Source organism: Notothenia rossii, assembly GCF_949606895.1.
Source record: "Notothenia rossii genome assembly, chromosome: 2".
NCBI classification, from domain to species: domain Eukaryota; kingdom Metazoa; phylum Chordata; class Actinopteri; order Perciformes; family Nototheniidae; genus Notothenia; species Notothenia rossii.
The window spans coordinates 14,629,067-14,653,319 of NC_136904.1; the positions used below are offsets into that span (position 1 = coordinate 14,629,067).

General features: G+C 38.5%; 1 protein-coding gene across 6 annotated transcripts in view; it reads left to right on the top strand.

Moving 5' to 3' along the window:
* Positions 1-24,253, top strand: part of LOC307028392 (CUB and sushi domain-containing protein 1) — a 424,819-nt gene that overhangs the window by 209,864 nt on the left and 190,702 nt on the right. For 5 of the 6 annotated variants that reach the window (XR_013804983.1, XM_079663368.1, XM_079663371.1 and 2 more), the window contains exons 1-2: positions 14,793-14,941; positions 15,825-15,902. Coding sequence is in view for 5 of the 6 variants with exons in the window: in XM_079663368.1 (XP_079519494.1) it covers positions 15,863-15,902 (40 nt within the window). In the remaining variant the exon portion in view is untranslated. Of the gene's footprint in view, positions 1-2,658; positions 2,854-4,164; positions 4,373-14,308; positions 14,422-14,792; positions 14,942-15,824; positions 15,903-24,253 lie in introns of those variants that run through there. The other variant, XM_079663374.1, reaches the window with a different exon arrangement.

Below are 24,253 nucleotides of genomic sequence, written 5' to 3' on the forward strand. Positions count from 1 at the left end.
TAAATTGTAGTTGCCAAAATAATACTGATTATTAATGTCAAATAAAAAAAATCTATTATTAATTTGTAATCTGAATTTGTCGTCAAAACAAATCACTTACTGACTTGTTATTATTATTACGAACATTGTAGACTAGGGGCCAACAATTAAGAGGTGGAGGCCAAATACCAATGTGTTTAATTTATTCTTTTTATCTTTCTTGTTAAATAAAGAAATACAAATAATAGTATAATTTGATTAAAGTGTAGCATTTATTCCATCCATTTTGTAAACTGTAAGTTGTTTGGCAAGTTAAATATACTTTCTTTCAGCACCAGGAACTGTCCATACTAAACAGCCCCATGCATGGTGCAGAACAAGTTGCTGTATCTGATTTTATTTTTGGCTTCAGTGTAATTCTCTGTAGAATTTCCTTATAATAGAAACCGTACATTTCTGAAACATGACTTAAAGTTGAAGTAGCTGAAAAAGGGTTTTTAGGGGGTCTGGGGAACTCAAATCCTCTTAAATACAGCTATAAAGTAAACACCTGCAGTATACATGTTTATTAATATAAAGTAGTTCATGAGTGGGAGTTTTCAGCTGTCATATATTTTCATAATGTATGTACTGTATTTTAAATCCATCCTACATTCCAACTGCAGGTAATCGCCTGTTTTGCACATAGAACCAAAATAGCATAATTCAAAAGTGTAATCTCAGCAAACCAGACTACTTGCTCACTTTTTGTTGTGATAGCTGAAAAGAGAAAAACACTTTGTAGCCTAATTCTGAATGGTTTCTCAAAAGTGCAGCTGTCGTTAAGTATGGATAAGTATGGATACTTGTCAACGATTTATCCTTCCAAAATACTCCCTGATTGTTTCAGACATCAGACTAAATGAGGGAATACCTTTGTGTATGAAGCTGGTTTGTTAAACAATAGCAGCCTGGCAGACAGAGCACTGTGCAGTCACATAAGTGTGACTAACGACCTGGCTCAGGCACAGCATTCCTTTCATTCTTTACCCACTTCTTCCCATCGTTCAGCCACTGCCTTTACCTTGGATTTTGATTTTGGTTGTGTCTCACCTTGTTAAAACAAAGCAGGCAGCATGATCAGCTGAGTGTGAGTAACTTGCCTATGATGCATGACTTCATTCCATCCAAATAATGAGTCAATAAGTGTGATTTATACATGTTTAGGGCTAGCTGCAATTAGTTCCCCTATCTCTTTTCCTGTATGACTAGAGTTACTGTATTTCCCCTTTCCTGCATCCTCCTTCTCTCCCTCCATCATCCTATCGCTAGTACTCCTCTTTCTCATCTCTCCTGTCTGCCACTTCATCATGATCCTTTCTTTTTTTACCATCTTCCTCTCCCCTCTTTTTCTCTGCCCCCTCCCCACCCTTCCCTCTTTCTCTCTGTCCTAGTTCTCAGGGTCTCATGGTGAAGCTTTGTCTAATTACCATGCTGGCATTTAATTGGAACAGCATCCACAAACACACAGATTGACTGACTGAATGCCCCTTACGTGTACACACTGCACTGTGCATGCACACACGCGCACACACAAGAATTAGCCATTTGGATACACATTACACGCACACAGTACACACCCAGCAAGTTAACATGCTCCAGTTAAACAAATACACACAGCATACACCGGGGTCAGATGCGGTGGAGTGCGTCCAGGTTGTACTACAGCCACGGAGCCGATGACCCGTCTGTAGAGCTAAGGCGAGTTGGCTACAGTCATAGATTGATTTTGGCTTAATATACCATGAGCTGCCTGTAGCTGCTCCCACTGTAGAGCTATGTCATCCAACTACTGGCGACAGCAGATGCACACTGGAGACAAAAAGCCAGCCAGAAGTCTAAATACTACACGTTTTGGAATATTTTAATTTTTTGGGAAAACCAAACATAATTATCTTTCTTAATTCATGTTGTTTATTCTGATGTTAGTATTTGGTCAGCGTTCACTGCAGTCATTTCAGAATAGGAATAATGCACATCTATCTCATTGTAAATATTCTGATATATATTTGACATTTTAGCATTGGTGTGAGTCCTCACATAGTGTACCACAAGAATCTAAAACATATTATTGAAATTAAACATGTGCCTAAGGAGAAACTAAACAATACTTATGTATTTTCATTCATACATTTCATGTTACAGTACACAGAATGGCATTCTCCTGCAAAGTATTTCATATTTCATTGTTGAATATTGCATTGTTGAAGGAGCCCAGCATTTAAGATGTAGTGCTTACAACCACACTGCAGCTGTTATGCATATGACAATAAAGCCTTTGCATCTTGAATCTTAAGTCTCTTCAGCCATGTGGAAATTACCCAAATGAGACAATCTGAGAAGCAAGAATCAGTCTTTGATTAAACATGCTGTAAGCCGAGTGACGCTTGGTTATTGATTTGATTTAAGGGGTAATCGTCCACAAAGTTCGGTAGAGCTCCTGAAGGATATATTGTGACCAAAACAGCAACACATATAAATCTGATAAGATGTCTGTTGTTGAGTTGTTTATATCTGATTAGCATTTGTTTGGGTCGGTTGATATGCTTGTGTTTTGTAGAGGTCAAGTGGTTATTTTGATATTATATGTATGGTTTAACAAAAGGAGTAATTTTGTCTGTTTTCTTCTTTCTGTTTCAGTCCTGCCCAGCCATACGTGTGGCACCCCGGGCGTCATCCCCAACGGAGTCATTCATGGCTCGCGGTACAACATGGGGGACAAGATCCGATACAGCTGTGAGTCAGGTTTTGTATTGGAAGGACACAGTATCCTCACCTGTATTGTATCACCTGGCAGTGGAGCACAGTGGGACTTCCCTTCACCATTTTGTAGAGGTAAGATGTTGTTTCTTTCTTTCATTCTCTGTTTGTTTCTCTGTTTATTCCTTTCTTCCTTTTTTCTCCCTCTGTCAAAACAAACCCTGTAATCGGTGGGGTTATGAGAACTGAAGGACCTTAACATAGGGTCACAGGTCTGGATAATTTGAGAAGCCTCAGTGTATTGATTACTTTTAAAGCACAGCAAGTTCTCAAGTTACCTAACAAGCCATTATATGAACCAGATGTAGCCTAAAATCCTCAACAAAGCCCTTCTGATGGTTCATTAGTCCACTGACCAAACAATATCTGCACAGGTTTTCACCATCAGGGCCACTAAGTGGTAAACAGATCAGCTCAGGGATTCAGCATCTTGTTATAATTGTCTTTAAATCTCATTTCAAACGTTGCATGTTTTCAAACACTTAATTTCAATGATTTGATCATCTTCTTTTCTTTATATATTACATTACATGTTAGACGCTTTTATCCAAAGCGACTTACATACTCAATACTGTGGGTAATCCCCACAGGAGCAACTTGGGGTGAAGTGTCTTGCCCAGGGACACAACGACATGCTGACTGCAGTGGGGTTTGAACCTGTGACCATCTGACCCCATACCAAGGCTCTATCCACTGCGCCACACGCCTCGATTAAAATATATTGATTGTACTTTGTTTTAACGTTAAAACAGTTTATTAAGTGCTGATTCATTAATTTAATCATGATAGATGACTAAGAGGAAAATAACAATATTGTCGTCTTTTTAGTTGTAAAATTCTTATTAGCATATGCAGAGAAGCGTTGTTTGATATATTAAATTAAGCTCAGGATATACGCATGAAAGTAAGCTTATAGTGAGATTTGTACTGTAGTAAGCTAGTACAAAGCCCGTTTTATGGGTTTAATGCTACTGTATGTTGTACATGGTCCTGATTTAAACACATGTAATACACTTTTTTTCCATACCAAGTACACAACATTTTCTTAAAATGTGATATCAATAATGAGTCAATCTAGGGAACTAGGTTGAAGAGCACCTTCAGTATTGAATAGTGAAATATAGTATTGTACAAATGACAACCTGATAATACGACATTGTAAATGACAACAGTAAAAATGGATGCACATGAGAGAGAAAAAAAAGAAACAATCAAAATGATTTAAAAACCAACAGCTAAAAAAGATATAAGACAATTACAAGAAAAATAAATTGTCAAGTTAACCCATAAATAAAAGCAAAGAAATATGTTAAGGAATTATGAAATACTTTGAAAGTTAGAATTTGTTCTTATTCTCTGTCCTGTTACCTCTCTTTGTCTCTTCAGCGGAGGGAGCGTGTGGCGGCACGTTACGAGGCACCGCAGGTTCCATAACCAGTCCTGGGTTCCCTGCCGAGTATGACAACAACCTGGACTGTACGTGGTCCATCCTCTCCGAGCCCGGGGATACTATAGCGCTCGTCTTTAATGACTTCTTATTAGAAGACAAATATGACTTCCTGGAAATCAGCGGGACAGAGGCACCAAGCATATGGTGAGATACATACTAACACACACCTCACTCTCACTGTGGAGTAGATAAACAGTTATGATGGAGTGCACACACGTGGTCGTTGTGAAAATCAGCAGGAGTGACACACCACACGTTGAGTGGGTTCATAATGAAACACGCAAACACACTGACATGTGAGAGTATAGTAGCATTGACATAGCCTTCGTGTTTTAGATCTAGAAGATAACAAATACACAGAGGAGAGCACAGCCTCGTTCTTTAAATGAGCGACAAAGGATACTACTCTCCAGGAATTAGTAGCCGAGAGGCTTTTTGGTTCTGTTAGCTGATGTGCTCACAATAAAAAGAACAGTTCTTGTTTTCTCTGCAATTTTCTCTAACTTGTATGTTTCACGGGGGGGCATTTAATATTTAGAGGGGGTTAATGATGTTGCTGGGGAGGACGGATAGAACTACTGATTGATTAGGTGTGCAGGAGACCTGTTGATTTTCCTGATTTATTCAAATCCCACAGGGAAGGTGATAAATAGATGTTTTCACTCCTATTTTCTGTGGTAGCGTTTGAAAATTGGCACTCTGTCGTACCAGAACACACTCTGCTTTTATATTTAGAGCGCTGTCGGAATTCACAGTGGTTTGTTCAAAATGTCACACATCTCCATTGAAGGTTTAGATGCGTTTTTGCGGGGGTTAGGCATGCAGGGTTGACGCCGGTTCAAACAGCTGACTGTGAGAAAATGTAGCAAAGGGAAAGTAGTTTGGACTCTCTAAATAACAAAAACATTATGCATGACATCCAACGCTGCTCGATATGGGAAAGGAATAGTGTGATTATTTGAGAAACACTTTTATTCCAAAACAGTCTATATTCACCTTTACACCACCCTGATACAGCTGCTTTTCAATGGTGAATTATTTATTCTGAATGGATGTAATATAAGTATAATATTTTGTTTAAAACTAAAACAGCTGCATTCATTCTTTCTCAGTCAGTCGTGTCACTTCTGAAGTGTCCCAAACTATCTACAAAACAGTGCATCGTCCCATGACATTTTCAATTGTAGTGGAAATACGATTTTGAAATCTTAATCTTGATTATTCTTTTCTCGCTTGTGAATTTGATTCCTACAATTTAATTTATAGATTACCATGTCTTGAAAACACTATCTCCCATTTTTCACGTTGCCCTGTCTTCAACTGATAGAGGACATTGTCTTCCATGTGTAGAAAATGGCTCATGATTGTGGCCCATCTTGCAGAAGAAAAGAATGGAGAGGTCGACAGATAAATAAGTGGAGTGAAGGAGGCAGAGAGGACAGCACCAGATGGAAACAAAAGGAATGTAGAATAATTGCACGTTTAGTCCTGTCACCAGCAGAGCGGTACACATCAACCATGGCATTCTCATGATACGTGTGTGTGTGTGTGTGTGTGTGTGTGTGTGTGTGTGTGTGTGTGTGTGTGTGTGTGTGTGTGTGTGTGTGTGTGTGTGTGTGTGTGTGTGTGTGTGTGTGTGTGTGTGTGTGTGTGTGTGTGTGTGTGTGTGTGTGTCAGGCCTTAAGTGGCCCTCTGACTGTGTGAGCTGTTGATCGTTCCTCTAGGCGCTGACAGATTACACACATTCAAGTGCGCACACATACACACACCCATAGCTTGTCTCTGACAGTATAACATTCAAGGACCACTGTCAACCCACCCTCCGCAATGCAGGGGGATGACAGGGAGCCTTCAGAAAAGTACACCCAAAAATGTATCACAGGGAAAAAATAGGACCGCAGCAACTGAAGCCTTTTAACACGATTGTGGTTCAGTTTGATGTCTGTTCAAGGTATAACATATGTTAGTTGGCAGATAGCAACTCCATCAATACAATTTGGCAGCAATTACTCCATATTATATTTGTGGTTGAGAATAATAATTTACATTTCAGAATTTATATGAAGTTCACAAACAAAGTGAACTAATTTTTATTTCCAGTACACAAAACAACAGTAGTTTTGTGTGAGAAAGTGTTTTATTTGTGTATTTTTTATTCTCATTACATATGCAGGGGCAAAACAGAGAGCTTGAAGTGTTATACAAGAAAGGTCCCAAGTTTCAATAAAAAAAGATGTTGCAATTAATGGTTTGCATTTTAGCAGCCTTAGGCCACCCATACACCTTGTATGTTTAATGAAAGTTCACTGACTCCAGGCCTGAAACAATATAATTATACAACAATACACCTGAATTGACTTCTGCGATGCACAATCTAATACAATCCTAAATACTTTTCTCCAGAGGTGGGATTAAGAGATGATTGACATTTTCACTGAGGCATGTGGGCAGGTCATTGTGGAAATGACTGACACCTGACAAGACCACTGTGACGGGTTCTTCCTGTTTACCGTGAGCTTTTTCTGATTGGCTGTCCCAAAAGCAATTTCCTGTTTTATGTTCCTGTCTGCTAGGTGGCAAGTTGAATGTCAGGTTGACTAGCTGTCACATACACACACATACACACACTGAAACACATATATAAGTACTTGTGCCTGAACAATTTTACTTTTGTATCCAAATAGACAAAGAGATGATTTGAATCCAGTTTGTCAGAATATAATAATGGACAAATGATGTCTTGTCATTCCTTGTATTCCTCCTTTCGATGGACATTTTATTCCTGCAGACAGTTTAGGTATATCCTGCTTTTGGAACAGTAAAGTAGGAAAATAGTTAAAACACTTTAAATCGTGTTTAAAAGACTATTCTCTGGTTAGTCTGACATGTTCATCCGGTTTTTATGTTTTGAAACCAAGCAGCAACCTCCATTTTTGAAAAGTGAAAAAAATGCAGAGGTCCTATTATATAAAGTCTATGAGAAAATTGCCCTACTTCTCTCTTCATTTATGACCTCATTAGACATTTCACATTAAAGTGTATGATGTGAATGTCTAGCTGGCTTCAGGTATTCATCAATACAGTATGTACAGTAACAGATGGTCCCATTTAGAGTTAAATAGAAGATTAAGCATTGTAAACTTAAGGGCGGGGTTACCCTGTGATTGACAGGTTGCAATCTGCATTGCCCAGTTTGCATTCGTCAATTTGTTCATCTAATAGTTGCAACCTTTTATACAGTGTGATTTCAGTTGACAAAGATTGATAGAAGTAGATAGAAACTCTATGCACCCAAATTGTAAAATTATTTCACATTTTTTAAAGTTATATTTTGCTCTAATAAAAATATATTCTTCAACGTTTGGTGGCCCAACCCTCACATCCCTCACATATACTTACACAAAACAAAGGTGGAAAGGGCAAACTGCCAAGCTCGAGGCTTCAAAGCATTCCAATGGGTGAAGTCAGACGTTGTGTTTAGATGTTTGAAACTGGCCTTTAGGGTGAGGACAGACTGGCTGCACAGGGCAGTTAATGGCTCGTGTGAACTTTATTTCACCGGGATTATTTGTGAAATATAAAGAAGACCGCACAAAAGATAGAGCAGAGATAAAAGGGAGGCCAACTGAGTGCCAGGGATGGGGTCAGAAAGACAGAGGACCTCCCGGCATGTGTTTTATTGTGCCTTCTGTAGAAGTCCAATGGCTTTACAACACATATGCATTAGTATATATTTGTTTACATTTATTATTAACAAGTATAAATATGGAATGCAAACAGTTTATTGCTACTGTATGCAGTTGAGGAGGTCTGAAGCCTTTCTTAGTGCATGGATGTTCACATCTTCATTGAAGACATTTTTCTGACATTTTCAGAAAGTTGAAAATCCAAAGTGTAACAGCAATGGCTTTGAGGTTTGGAAGAGGCACCTTGTATTTTGTATTTGTCTTTTTCACATATAATATGTAGACACCATATTGCTTAGTTATTTTACAAAGTACTTGTTTCAGTAAACATGTTTATCTGCATGTACTGGGATTGTGTTGACCTGAATAGGAAGAAGACATAAACATCTTATCTTGAAAAAAAGGCTTTAGATGGAGTATATGATGTTATCTGTTATGTTGCTTTTATCTTTAAACTACAGACTTCTTTCTGATTACCTACTTTATCAATTGTATAATGTTTACAGCAGGTAATCCCAGCTTTTAAACTACACACTTTTATCTTTCCTTTGTTTTTCCTTGCACTCCAAACTCTCCCTGTGGCTACCCATTCTTCATGTATTTTTAAGTCTTTTAAAATTCAGGACAAACTGAAATGCTCAATCCCAACAGTGTTAGTTATGTCATTTCCTACAAATGAATGATTCTTGCTCTGCTAAAGGTTATTATTGTATATCCAAGGAGAACGACCAACAGCAATTACTCGTATTTTGTTCCTTATTGCTCACTACATCATTCACATTGATTTTAACCCAGTTGCCGGTAGTGACAACCACATTTTGCTGTAATGTATCATCACCATGATAGTTGAGGAATTTGAATAAGCAGGGGTTTGTTATGCGGATTTAAAGACGCTGATAGAATCTCTAAATGTTCGCATCAAATGAATCTCTTCCTATCCTATCTTTTACAGACTTCTGACTAAATGTGAGGCCTTAATTGCCAATTATTTCTTAAATTGAGTAACAGGGTCACTACATATAACACGATGAAACTATTACCCACAAGTCTCCATCCTTAATCCTTGACACCTGCAAGAGGTCATGTGTCTGTAAAGGTGCACCAAAACTAATTGATTTGGTCATCGAGTTAATCACACATTCAATGATTTGCATGTTAAACCAATTTTGCTCATGTATTTCAAAGTGTTTTTAGTCATCCTTGAAAAATAAAATTGACACAGCTATCCATGATCCCCAAATAATTAATCTTTAAGACTTTGGTGAGCCCTTGACATTTCCATTAGTACAAGCAGGTTCTTAATGACATCTAAATTAATCTTGACAATTTTAGATGCATTGCCAAGACATTTTACTTTTTAGTTTCCCTCAGGATGAATTGTACTTGTGAGCAGCCAACTTTGCATCTAGCACAATCACCAGATACCATTTAAAATGTTCCCTAATACGACCAAATATATGCGAAGCAATGGTATTTTTATAACCCCACTCTCTTTTTTTATTACCTCTGACTTTCCCATCCGTCTCTTTTTCCTGTCTCTTCTCCTCTCTAACAATCATTATTTTCTCTCAGTCACACACATACAGTTTCATTTTTAATTAGTAGAAACACTTGTGGCAAAGTAATTTACATTCAGTCATCTATTTTCTATTTTCTTATCCAGGTCATTTCCTAGTCATTTAACAGGGCAAAATCTGTTCATTCAGTAACCACATAATTAGAGGAGCAGCCCAGATGTCATGTTGGTTGGAAACCTCTTTCCCTCCTTCTGAGAGATCCAGAGTGTCAGTCAATGCCAGGTGATAGGTGTAGCCCCTCTAGCCTGTGCTCAGATGCCCCTATGTGTTACCTGGCAAGGCGTCCTTACCATTAGCCAGATGTGTCTCCGCTTGGTTCCTTCAATCAACATGAAGGTCCTGTTGTTCTAACCCTAAACAAATCCCACTAAACTTCTCCATGATGGGCAACATGATCTGCAAATAGCAGAATTCTAAGCTAATGTCAACGCTGACTTGTTTAATACAAAGAAAAGGAAAGGCACACCCCTATCAGAGTCATTTGCCTAGCTTAAACAGACTTGATGACCCTACAGCTCACACATCCCCAGCGACAGAATTGTGAGGGTTTTAGTCCACCCTAAAACAAATGTAGACAAGACAATGAAGCGTATTCCCATCGCTGCTGAAATAACTTGAACTGCGTTAAGTGCTGATCCATTTTTTTCATCACAGAGCCTGCATTGCATCGCTCATAAATGTGAGGTTTAACAATCGGCCATAATTTATTTTCTAGCACCCTGACCTTGGCAGGCGCTCTCTGGAAGGTTTAGCTGTGTAATTCCCCGATCATTTCAACAGACCCTCTGGCCCCCTTACTGAAATTTGGGATTGGCTGGCCTTGTCTGCCAATTCAGAGGGCACCACAACAGGCCTGCAGCAAATGTGGATGAACCATCCGCATTGCTTAGTGCCTCTTTCTTCCTTTTTGCTTTCCCCTTATGTCCCTCTGTTGCATCTCATTTTATTCCTCCCTTCCAGTCGCTTTTTCTTTTTCTAAACTGCTTCCGCTGTTCCCCCTCTTCTTTGCCTCTGCTCCCCTGCCTGTAACCACCAGCCTTCTCTTGGTCTCTTTTCTCCACTTTGAAACACTCTCTTTTCCTGTTATTACATCTACATTTTAAATTATGTTTACTGGCTCTGCTATTGTGTGTTTCTGTGTGAGTGCGTGGGTGTGTTATGAGATTAAAAGTAGCGGTGTACCAGGATTTTTCACAAAGCACTTGGAATAAACAGCTATCTGTTTTGGATAATGCTTTTCCAACTTTTCTGACTTGTATCCAATCATTTATTTTTGCAGTGCCTTTTAGTCATTTTGCAGATGCTCACATTCACAGGGACGTGCCAATGAGTGCAGCAGTGGAAAACACTTAAAATAATGTATTGCTAGCAATTCGAAGAGCCAATAGGGAGGACAAGGGCCAACACAACAGTGCCCAGGCAGTACAACGTTATCTCTGTGTCTTTGTGATGTTCATGTATCAGCAAAAAGCTTGTGTAATAATCTAATAATAGAGAGGTGCACAGAAATACCTGTATGCTGCTCTTGGATCCTTTGTCCCCCTCTCCGCTGTTGTTCTTATGACTTGGCCTCTACTCTCCTATTGCCTTCTCCTCTCAGGTCTGTCAAACCTCTCCTCTCATATCTAGTGCACTTTCCTCTTCGTTTCATCTTCATAGGGGTTATTAGTCTTCATTGGAAACGTTCTCTTCTCTTTTATCTTTTGGGCTCTCCAGCCTCTCCTTTCTCCAGTCCCTCGTCTCCTTCCAGTTTCTCTCCGTTTTCTCATTTGTCTCCATCCTTTGCAACCTGGTTGTAATGTCTAACCTCATTTAGAGCTGCCTCCTTGTCCCCCCTTTTTCAACTTTGGACCTCTCCTCGCAGCTTGTGTAACCTCTCTCCTTCTGTTCATTTAAGTGAATGTCCTGCTCTCACCTCCTCTACCATCTTCTCCATCTATCAGCCTCTGTTTCCTCGCCGGTTTTTCTCCGTCCTTTTTCTGCTCTGCTTACTTTAACCTTGTAAGTTTGCCGTCCATTGGATGGTTTCTCTGCTTGTCGTCTATTACCTGCTTACCAGTTTCTGTCCAACCTGTCCTTTATTATCTGTCTCTTCTCTCTCCCCTTCATGTGTATTATTTGAACTAACTAAGCCTGTCTTTTTCAAGCCTTTCATCAGTTCCACCTCTTCTCTTCTCATTTGATCCTCCCCCTTTACTCTCCTTTTCTTTAATGTTCACTCTCATGTCCGTTCCCTTTCTCATCCCCCTGTCTGACCTCTTGTCTCTGCCTCATTCCAATGTCCGACAGCTGGCCAGTGTTCATGAATTATAGAAGAGATACTGCAGACCTAAGTCTTTGTATCTGTTTCTCCCTCTATTCATCTTATTTTCATATCTTTTTGGGCACAATAGTTCTTACAAAATGCAACATGGACCTTTGTTTTCCTCAACCATAAAGCTAAACTCTTTCTCCAAAAGCACAGTTTGAAGAAGAGCGACCTCTTTAATTTTGTTAAAGCTGCGATAATAGATTTCTTACAGTGCAGAAATTGTATACCAAATCATCAACATTTGCAAAGTAACTCACATGTAGTAATTCAGAGGCCAAACATCTTGCACCATGCATTCAGATCCCTCAGGGAAATGTATCTCTCTTAAAATGTTTTAAGTGCAAAATTGTTTGAAAACAGTCCCAGACCATTTTGTTATATTACAGTTAGCAGTTTCATCATGTGAATCTTATGTATTGTCGGAGAACATTTTCTTTAAAAGCCTGATTCAAAAAGTACAGAGAATGAGATACAATCACACACTTACAAAAATAACTAGAATGAAAAGTGCTTTGAGACTTGGGTAACAAAAATCCTCTTTGGCTGAAAAGCTCACGAATGTTATACTTAACTTAACTGCACATCCATGTTGGTAAAACACATATCTATGGGGGTCATTAGGGTGGGATGCATTGTTTTAGCACTATATTTGATATCCAACCTCAAAATGCCCTCAACCTTTTTTCTCTCTGGTTCTTGCACTCATGTCTCATATATGTAATTACTGTGAGTCTCACTACATGCATGTGTATTTAACCACACTAACTGATAAAGACCACTCGCTGAGACTGAGAGATAACACTCTGCTCTACTGTAGTCTATTTGATGTCTATACTAAACAGTTAGATTGCCTTCGGGCAGAGCTTCATCTCATCTGATGTTCTTTATATTCATTTTTTCTTATTGTCTTGAGCGGTCCTTTTTTGTTTGATAACCTTCCCGACTGTATTAACAGAGACTGAACTCGCTCTCTTCAGTGATAATCCCATAATAAGGGCCTTTAACAAGCTTTCCTAATATTTATTTTTACCAATCCTCATATGTTGTGTCTGCCCTTTTCCTTATCAGTGCTCCTCCCTCCCTTACGGTCTCTCTATCTACTCAGTTTACCTGCGGCATTATTAAAGGGCAGTTAGAGTGGCTCTTGTTGCTCTAGGGAGGATGGTAGAACATTGGCTTCCAGGCAGTTTCTTACATCATTTCCTTTTTATTCTCTGTGCACTATTTCCCTCACATTTTCCAAAGTTTTCTTTATCACCCCCTTGGTTGCTGTTGGTAACTAAATGTGAGAGCAGTTAAAGCTGATGTAAGTTTGACCATAGGCAACCAACTCATCGTCTCGGTGATGATGCTTAAAAAAGTGTTTTTGAAGATGTGAACTTTGTTGACTGTCAACCACTATTATGATTATTACCATCGGCTTTCACTTCTTCCACTTTACTACTCCACTCCTCTCCTCTGATCTTATATCCTCGCTTCTTGGCGTTTTAGTGCACTTTAACATGCAACTTGTCTCAAGAAACTATTGTAAATAATTCACGTGGGAGTTATACTGCACCCAGGACAAGTGCTGTGCTCCGCTTCTGGTCAGTGGTGTTATTCTGGGAAGGGATAATATCACTCCTTCAATTCCCTCGTCCACATATTTCAAGCCAGTGGAACAAATTGTCTTTCAGCTAAAATCTTCTTAAATTGCAGCCAGCCTTTGCACCTCAGAGGATAATGCAAAGTGACATTATAATCACACTTTAAACTCTCGGAACGTTCTGATTTAAATAGGGATGTTTTTTTGTTTTTGTCGATTTTTTTACAGTCTCTCAGAAAAGGTCATTTAGATCGTGCAGTTATTTACATTTTCAAGTTCTTTTTTTTGTACGCTACACCTTCTTTTGTTTGTCATGAGTAATTTCACAACAGAAACTGGTCATGCTGCCGTCTGTAGTTACATGGCCACATTTTGGTGACTTTCCCCTAAAAACAGCATTTTTGTTAGAAAGGTTTTACCTACCTCAAATTGAAATATGTAGGCTTGTCTTCCATGAGCACACCCATAACCTGAGTGCATGTACCGCAACAGAAAGCCATTACATACATGTCAATCTCTTGAAGAAGACATCATCTCTCCGTAAGCGTGATGCTCACCATCAATGTGTACCCTGATGTGCACATAAACAAAACAATAACAATAACAATAATTCAACTAACAGTGGACTAACGTTGAAGCGGGCCTCTGTGTGATAGTGGTGAATGCTGTGGATCTGCAACAACCACAGTTTAAATGTTGCTAAATCTTCCCTTTCTTTCTGGCCGGGTCTGTTTCTATTGTATTTTATTTACAATTACATTAAAGTGCAACTCATCTCTAATTTAGAAAGGCTGACAAAGTCCTGATCGTTACAAGATGTGAAAATCATTAGGTTTTTTTTTGCGCATTTTTCTATGCCTGTGTTCTTCTACTACTTTGTTTGTGTTTTTTATAAAATATTTGGTATTTGCTTACTTCCAGGCTGACTGGTACAACCCTGCCATCACCAGTGATCTCGAATAAGAACTGGCTTCGGATACATTTCACCTCAGATAGCAACCATCGAAGGAAAGGATTCAGCGCACAATACCAAGGTACTTTCAGTCTCTTCTATTCTCTGCCTCCTTTTTATGCCTACATGCATGTTAGACACTAGCACTGTACTTACAATACATACCTTGTTGGAGCTATATATCTCTTTATATTATTTAATAGTTTAACATTTATTTTCTTTCTGTTTCTAGTGTTTATTATTATTATTATTATTATTATTATTATTATTATTATCATGTATTTATATGTATTCTTAGTTAGTGTCATAAGTTAAAGTAGTTTCTATGCTTTTATTTTGAAGGCATGTTTTGGGCACTGGGTGATTAGAGCACCTGGTGTAATTGTATATATTGGATACAGGTGGAGGTGGGAGGCAGAGCACTAGTAGGCAAACAGTTTTTTACCAGGGTGTTTCAAGCCACAGTGTATTCCAAGCCACAGGGAAGGAAGCCATAGGAAAGGCTTAAAGGAACCAACCATAGGAAACCTGTTCATTGTCAATGATATAGGATCATAATAAATGCACAGCGGAGAAACGTATCTGGACCTGAATTGCCCTGCGTAAGATCTGATAACTAGTGCCTCAGCGGCTGTATTATTTTAAGTTAATTATCTGTTTTAGTTATATACGATTTTGGCTGCTACATACCTACAAACCCATAAAAACAGAAGATGGTACTGGACATATATAGTACATTTATTGCAGAATATTTATATTAACTGTAATTGAGGAAGCCAATTATTAAGGACAGAAGTCTGAAACCACCTGAGTGGACTTCCTGGACCTTTCTGTCATCTAATTGACTGGTCGTATTACTTAATTAGCATATTAAGGTGCATATTAGTTTCCACGTGGCGGCTCAGATTTAATTGGCTACTTCCATCCCAAAACAGGATGACCCAAGACCTGTATATCTTGCTGTGCGTCTCCAGCTCTTCTTCACTTTATGCTGCTTCTTTCTTCCACAGTGGTCACTCTCATGCTCTTGCCTTGGTACTCCTGTCGTTTCCTTTCTGTCTGTCTTTCTGTGTTTTCTGTATGTGTGTCTGTGTGTATGTGAGGTCTGTTTCTCGTGGAAGGACGTTTGGTTTCAACACAGACTTTTCTGTTATTCCCTGCAATGATGCTACTTAGGATGAAATAGATGGACTTAATTTCCATGCTGCTCCACTGCTTTGTTTTTTTCCTATTTTATTCTCTCTTGACCCGTCTTTTCTGTCTCTTTTAATGTCTCCTTTCTTTTTTCCTTGTTCTAATTTTCAATTCCTGCCACTGTTGCACTGTTGTAGGTTTGTTATTAGAGGAGCTGGAAGCACTTTCTGAATTGCATGCATAGCTGATGCGTACTAAATGGCAATGCTTAAAAGATGTACAGTCATTTAAGTTTAATAAAGCATTATTCATAATTAAATTCATTAACTCCCTTTCCTTTCCATTCTGCAGTGAAGAAAGCAATAGAGTTGAAGTCCAGAGGGGTGAAGATGATGCCCAGTAAAGACTCCAGTCACAAAAATGCCGTCTGTAAGTAAACTGTTGTCTGTTGTGTTGTCGTTGTTTTTGCAGTGTGACTCCACGCCATGTTGAAAAACCTTTTAAAACTAATGTTAAACACATTTGGTCACACACTGTACGTGCACAAGGACATCCATCTGTGATGTGGCAAGAGCAACAAGGTTCAAAATAAAAACCAAAATCCATAAATATGTGTGCTTACAGAAGTCAAATGTATTCATAGAAGTGAATATGTTTTAAAAATACACCTAGTATTTGTAAAGACATTTTATGTTATGCTACGGGAACAATCCATTTTTTCAGTTCAATACAAACCAACCAATGAAATCTAAACGTCCTTATTACAAATACTTGTCACTAAAAACTGAAATACCGTAGCATTTTGTCGCTGTTATTTTGGTTGCAAAACTTCTCAAGTGTTCTTTTGCCACACACAGTAAACCTCCCTCGGCTGGTGTCACAAGAATAATTAGCTACAGTCCATAATAAACTCAATGCAGCACAATGACTCAATTTCTGCTGGCGTAGCTATTGCTTCCCAATGGACAAGTTCTTATATATCCATATCTGCTTTCTATTTCAATCTAACTTTCTAAATTTCAAGTAGAGTCTGGTGGTTTTGCGTTAGGATTTTTCACGACAAAGCTGGAAATGTGCCCACTGCATCTTTTTGTTCCCTCTGAAAGTGCAGCCAAGAATCCTGCAAAGTGACAGTGTATTCTCCCTCAGGTGAAGTCATTATGTAATGGGTACATTTTGTATTGTAAGCCAGAAGAGAAATAGTACAGTCCTATAGTGGACATTAATGAGGGCTAGTATATGGAGGATAAGTACAAAAATACAAAAAAAGTCCATTTAGTTTCTGTCTGCTACATTATTTTTCACTCGGCTCTCCTCTCTCCCCTACTGTTCATGTGCAAGCTCTTTGCTTGCATAATACCCTACATGTCATTTAAAAAGGATTTAAGTAGATGTTGTTGTGCCTTTTGCATCGCTGTTTTTGACATGTGAAAGCTTTTAATTTTTTTATTATTCCAAGAGCACAAAGCATGACTACATGTCAAAGCTAATTATTATAATATTTTGCATTTTGAGGCTGTAATTTAGATGCTTTAAATTATTAAATTGATTTCACATTTGTTGTGATGAACAGGATTGACTTTGTTCTCATATAATCTCAGGCAAGATGCGATATGTGGATTTGATCACATACAAACCCCATGTTTTCATGTGAAGGAAACTGACTGTAAGCTTCATGGGTTTATTAGAGGAAGTACAATGGACACAAAACTAAATGTTCCCCTTTAAACTGTGGGCTTTCTTTTGGAAGGTTTTTTTGGAAGGTTTTCCTTGTACGATGTGAGGGTCTAAGGACAGAGGGTGTCGTATTGTCATACTGATATTCTGTACAAACTGTGAAGTCCACTGAGACAAATGTAACATTTGTGATATTGGGCTATATAAATAAATATTGATTGATGATTGAAAACAAAAGCAAAGCTTTGTCAGAGAAGGTCCTTAAGATGACTTATAACTATTACATTGTAATGCTGGCAACAATTTTTCGAGAGTAGGTGAGCATTTCTGCATTTTCTTTTGGTATTTAGACAAATAAAATATACAGTACCTCTAGTTTCTATGTTAGGCATTTACTTATTTGCTCAAGTTAAGCTTCATGATATCTTAACATCAGAAGAACCACCTTCACTACTGTTTGCAGAGAGGATAACATATAGGTTGTTATTTAATAAATCACATTGAAAAGACAAATAAAAAACAACTGTAACTCTTCTGTGCTTGTAGTGTTTAAATGGGTGTTAGAGGCGTTAGCTCAGTTGCAGCTAATGGGATTTCTAATACACTTCTATATTATGTTGACCACAAGGCAGAAAAACGATGAATTTTAATGATTGATGCAATGAATATTTGTACAATTAGCAGACATATTTTTTTAGCAGCTTGAGATGCCTCTGAAACTGTATTCAGATCATGTGACAGAGGCTTTTAATCGTCACGGAAGCTCGAGCTCATACCTCATCCATTCCTTAGGGTTTAGCTCCATAATAATACCCTCATCAATAATTCGACTGATTTACACGCTCAGCCAAGCATGTGCTGCTGCAATTACCATTTGTATGATGTTTTTGTGTCTGTACTGTATGTGAAGAAGAGATTGTATGTGCTTGTGTGATTTTTCATGTGTTGCAGCAATTAAGATTACATTTGTGTGTGTGTGTGTGTGTGTGTGTGTGTGTGTGTGTGTGTGTGTGTGTGTGTGTGTGTGTGTGTGTGTGTGTGTGTGTGTGTGTGTGTGTGTGTGTGTGTGTGTGTGTGTGTGTGTGTGTGTGTGTGTGTGTGTGTGTGTGTGTGTGTGTGTGTGTGTGTGTGTGTGTGTGTGTGTGTGTGTGTGTGTGTGTGTGTGTGTGTGTGTGTGTGTGTGTGTGTGTGTGTGGGGCTCCCTGGGCAAATCAATTTATTATTTGTATCAATGATGTGGTGCTCAGAAGAGTTGGGATCTCACACAATCTACTGTAGATTACAAAAAAAATATTATGCTTAGTCAAACGTTTTTGCATTTGCTTGTTACAAGAAGAGCAAAGTAACAAAAGAAGATCCTGTTGCGAAGTATGTCTCTTTTCATGGTCTCTGGAGCTTTCTCCCACGCTGACAACATTATTTTATTTATGTTTCGTAAATAAATATTAACTCGAAACACAAGCTAACTACAGGCAGTAAATCTCACCTGTAAAAAGTCAGTAAATCTTAGGTGTGGTCCAGATTCCGTTGCACATAATCCTGTGTGGAATGTAAAACCACAGTGATCACCAGTGGTTCTGTATGTGCTTCATGACTCTCAAAAGTAAGCTTTCCCCCTTGTAAAATGATTGCTACCCTGCAGAGAACGATGTTTAATCACAATTTGGAGCCAAAGAATAATGATAATGACTATTATCGGTGTAGTTCTGGGCTCCCCTTAAGCTTTTTGGAGGCCTATCCGTTTAGTTTCTCACCATGGGATCCATGCTCATTAAAACATACAAGCCTTTTTTATAATGGGGACCAAAACTGAGTAAAAGTGGGTTTACACATTCGGTCGAAGGCTTAGATAGGTCACTATAATGTTGTTCAATAAGGCCATCAATCTACGATGATAGATCATTAATACAGTTTTAAAAAACTAAAGCTAGGGTCCACTTTGGGTCCCGAGCCTGTCTTTGAACAACACTCTATGTATCCCACTAGTGACATTAGAGTGGTATGGCAAATAATTATGCATTATATAACCATTACACAGAACCAGAGACTGATGATAATTACTTTCACCTGTCTAGAGAATGGAGTGCTTATGAATCACAATCTAAAAGACTTTCTGAAGCAGCCTCTAGCCTATATTAAAGCACAGTGTAATGGACAGACACACATGAGAGTAAGTTTAAATCAGTTTGAGAGTGATAAGTTTATGAATAATTCTCACACTGACTATTGATTAGAACCTTAAGTCATACTAGATAGATGGAAAATGGATAGATAGTTAGATAGATAGAATGTAAAACAGTTGAACTTAAATCAGCCCATCTAGCATTCGCAGTTGCCCTCTCTCAGCGGTAACATTAGCTTACTGCTGAGGATGTGTCATAATTATAGAGAAGCTGAGAGATTGTGATTAAGGACTTTTACTCCCTAGACAACGACCTAGAAGTGTAATGAATCATTATTGTGAGAGTGTGATTTATAATCAGTGTTTTCCTCAGGAATACCTCACGCTAATGCAGCGTGTTGCCATAAGAATATTCTTTTATGCTGTGTTTTATGACTCAGCATCATAACAGGCACATTTATGTGGAAAAATCGAATGGGCTAAACAAAATATTGGCGGGAAGATGGCTGCAGACTTCAGCTCTCAGCTTGATGACCTTTGAGCACAGGAATGTGGAGGAGAGAGAGAGGGCAGAGTGGATAAGAGGCAACAAGAAGAGCAAGGGGAGCAGCAGAAGAGAGCATATTAACAAACTGCACTTCACACATTTCTCACCCCATCCAGCAGGCATCTGAAGAGCACCTCAAAGGCCCTTACCTGAAATACATGTCAGCTGATCACACACACGTACACACACAAACCAACAGACTCTCTCACGCTCTCTTTCCCCTCGCATCCTCTGTCATTGACTCTTTGACCAAGGATTCTTTTAATGGTTCATCTGTCGGCTCTTTTAATAGAGTAAATAAAATAGTACGCTTTACGGCTTTGCATCCTGAATGCAAATATATCTGTTGTTGTTTACCCGTCTTTACGTTGCCCTCCAAGCCAGTTTTTTTTTTTTCTCCAATTCCCGAGCCAGTGGTTTGTGACTCTTTCCACTGGAAACAAAACTAGCACCAGAAAAGTTATTATATGTTTTGTACAACCTTTCTGTACGTATCTTAGTGTGTCTTGTTTTATTCGTCCCATTTCTAAGAGCATTTTTGGTCTGAACTCTCCCTCTACTTTAACGTAAAAGAGTTGCTAGTGCCACCTAACCTGCTAAGTATCGACGACAGATTCTACACCTCTGCAACAGACTGATTTAGGAATGGACACAAAGGTTATTGATAATACTTTCAAACATCTAATGCGAAACACTTTGGTTGTAGTTTAAGCTTATCATTTAGATCCTTAATTTTGTATAGAAACGCTCTGAAAAGATGTATAACATGATTTCACCTTAATCTGACGAAACCTTATGTGATACCTTCTGTTGTTTTTTTAAATGATAAAAAGAGGTGATCAGAAAACATTCATCTGTTATCCTTGTATTTATAAAAGACATTCTATTTTTCAACTTGACATTATATGATGTTGAGTTTTGGATGGATAGGTTTCCTTTTGGTAAACAACTTCCGTGGCACACCTTCTCAAGTATTTGTGATAGCTAGAACTAACAGTTGATGTATTACTATTGTAATACTGGCTTGCCAGTGGATAGAAAAAATGTATCTGTAACCTATGCAATACAGGATTGTCTCAGAAAATTAGAATATTGTGATAAAGTTCTTTATTTTCTGTAATGCAATTAAAAAAAACAAAAATGTCATACATTCTGGATTCATTACAAATCAACTGAAATATTGCAAGCCTTTTATTATTTTAATATTGCTGATTATGGCATACAGCTTAAGAAAACTCAAATATCCTATCTCTAAATATTAGAATATCATGAAAAAGTATACTAGTAGGGTGTTCAACGAATCACTTGAATCGTCTAATTAACTCGAAACACCTGCAAGGGTTTCCTGAGCCTTGAAAAACACTCAGCTTGGTTCAGTAAACTAAATCACAAGTATGGGGAAGACTGCTGATCTGACTGCTGTCCAGAGGACCGTCATTGACACCCTCCATCAGGAGGGTAAGACACAAAAAGAAATTTCTCAAAGAGCAAGCTGTTCACAGAGTGCAGTTTCAAAGCACATCCACAAAAAGTCTGTTGGAAGGGGGAAATGTGGCAGGAAACGCTGCACAACCAAGAGAGATGACCGCAGCCTTAACAGCATTGTGAAGAAGAGTCGCTTCCAGAATTTGGGGGAGCTTCAAAGACAGTGGATTGAAGCTGGAGTCCAGGTATCAAAAGTCACTGTTCACAGACGTGTCCGGGAAATGGGCTACAATAGCCGTCTTCCCATGGTCAAGCCACTTCTGAACTCAAGACAACGGAAGAGGCGTCTGACTTGGGCTAAGGAAAAGAAGCACTGGACAGTTGCACAGTGGTCCAAAGTCCTCTTTTCAGACGAAAGCAAGTTTTGTATTTCATTTGGAAGTCAAGGCGCCAGAGTCTGGAGAAAGGCTGGAGAGGAGCAAAATCCAAGTTGCTTGAAATCCAGTGTGAAGTTCCCACAGTCAGCGATGGTTTGGGGAGCCATGTCAGCTGCTGGTGTTGGTCCACTGTGTTTCATCAAGCCCAGAGTAAATGCAGCTGTGTACCAAGAGATTTTAGAGCACTACATGCTTCCGTCTGCTGAAAAGCTCTATGGAGATGAGGAATTCATTTTCCAGCATGATCTGGCACCTGCCCACAGTGCCAAAACCACCAGTAACTGGTGTACTGACCATGGCATTACTGTTCTCGATTGGCCTGCAAATTCCCCTGACCTGAACCCCATAGAGAATATGTGGGGTATTGTGAAGAAGAAGCTGAAAGACACCAGACCCAACAATGCTAATGAGCTAAAGGCCGCTATTGAAGCATCCTGGGCATCCATAACACCTCAGCAATGCCACAGGCTGATTGCCTCCATGCCACGCCGCATTGATGCAGTAATCCGTGCAAAAGGATTCCCAACCAAGTACTGAGTGCATTAATGGACATTTTCAAATGTTTGATTGTGTTTTGCTGTTATAAATCTTTTTTTTTTACTTGGTCTGAGGAACTATTCTAATTTTTTGAGATAGGATTTTTGAGTTTTCTTAAGCTGTATGCCATAATCAGCAATATTAAAATAATAAAAGGCTTGCAATATTTCAGTTGATTTGTAATGAATCCAGAATGTATGACATTTTTTTTTTTTTAATTGCATTACAGAAAATAAAGAACTTTATCACAATATTCTAATTTTCTGAGACAGTCCTGTATATACTTAATAAACACCTTTCATAGAGAAACCAACATTTGAATATGAACAAATAAGCAACAACTTTCAAATACATTGTGTGGAACTAATAATAAAAGTATAGCATATCCTTCAAAACTGTAATGGTGAAAAGGTATAAAGTTGCATAAAGTTAGATATTAGTATAGAACATGGTATATTATATTCAGCAACATCCCATTACTGCAGCAGCATTAAATACTCTTTACTTATTGCTAAGTCGGCTCCTTGAAATCTAAGAACATTTCAGACATGGCATGCAAGGCATATTGCACCATTCATTGCTCTATCTGGGAATTATATAGTGAATAGTTTTATCAGAAATGATAGGACGAAATGAGTCATTTAGTGAGTTTAAACTCCGCCTATAGAATGAACAGCAGATATGAAGTGGATTCTAGTACAGACGTCAGAAAAGCCAGATATAACACCAACGAGAAAATGAATCAGCTTTTACACATTCCCTAAAAAGTTGACTTTTAGAGATGAAGGGTTGCTGAAGACACTTTGATGATGTGGAAATGCTATTATGCAACATAAAGTAAGCTTGTGTTTAAACATTGAAAGGTCTTTTAAGTGCAAATATGGGATTAAGTCAGTTTGAGGATTTTTGACATCAGCCCAGCAGTATTGCTAGATATTTGGCAGCTTTTATTTTCTATTACAATCTCATGTTGTTTGCATGAGCTGGATTTGTTTCGGCATACAGTATGTACCTTTGTATTTGATGCCAATGAAAGCCATTTGAACATGAGTGAGAGAGAAAGGGATGAGAGAGTGCGCCTGAGAAAGTGTGCTTTTAGAGCTTGTTTCTGTGGTGATTTTTGGACAGAACATCAAAAACACAGCAGCTTGTTCTGTTTGCATCATATCTTACACAAACACGCATACACAGCATCAATACGTTCACAACCCCTCAGAATACACATAACACAAATGCAGCAAATCCTTCATCCATCTTTTATTCTATGATGCACCACACATCCGCACCCCTTTGTAAATTGCAGCTAATGTGTACGAGAGAAGCGGGGTGAGCAAAGCGAGAATACAAAAGTAAAGGCGTGTGTGGGAGCAGAGGCAGATGAGGAAGACAGAAAGAGAGGCATGTGACACAGGTACAGATGGAAAGAAAGAAACAGAGACATTATGAGGTCAGACATTGGTCTTTCTCCATGATATTCTCTTTTTTTTCATTTTGTGTTATTGTAGTCCCTTTATAGCATTCGGCTCATTTCCATTTTATTTATTCTATCCTTCCATCCCCTTTATACTTAGTTTTTTGCTAACCATCATTATTCATCCACAGAGTTCCATTAAGACAGAGCTGGTCTAAACTGGTTTCTGTCATGTTGTCTGGTCTCATTTACATTTACATTAGGTTTTAGGCATGCAGCAGATGCTCTCAGCCAGCAAAGTCTAAAACCAATGGAAGATCCCAAATATGAGCTGGACGACAATTGCAATGTGTTTTGCATTTTTGCTCTATTCTTTTTTTTAGGAACAAACCAGATCATGCAGATGGATGAGAAAAGCAGGAGGGAATGAGATGAATGTGAGAACTGAAGGCAGTGTTCTTCATTAGATCACCGCACGTGTTGGTTTTCATTTCAACAACACCATTTTTTTGCCATTTAATTAAAAAGTTTAATCTAAAACCCATTTTTTCCACAATTCCTCCCTGGTGGTTTTTTTTTTTTTTAATAAAGCAAGCAAAAAGGAAAGGTAGCATCATCTCGAAA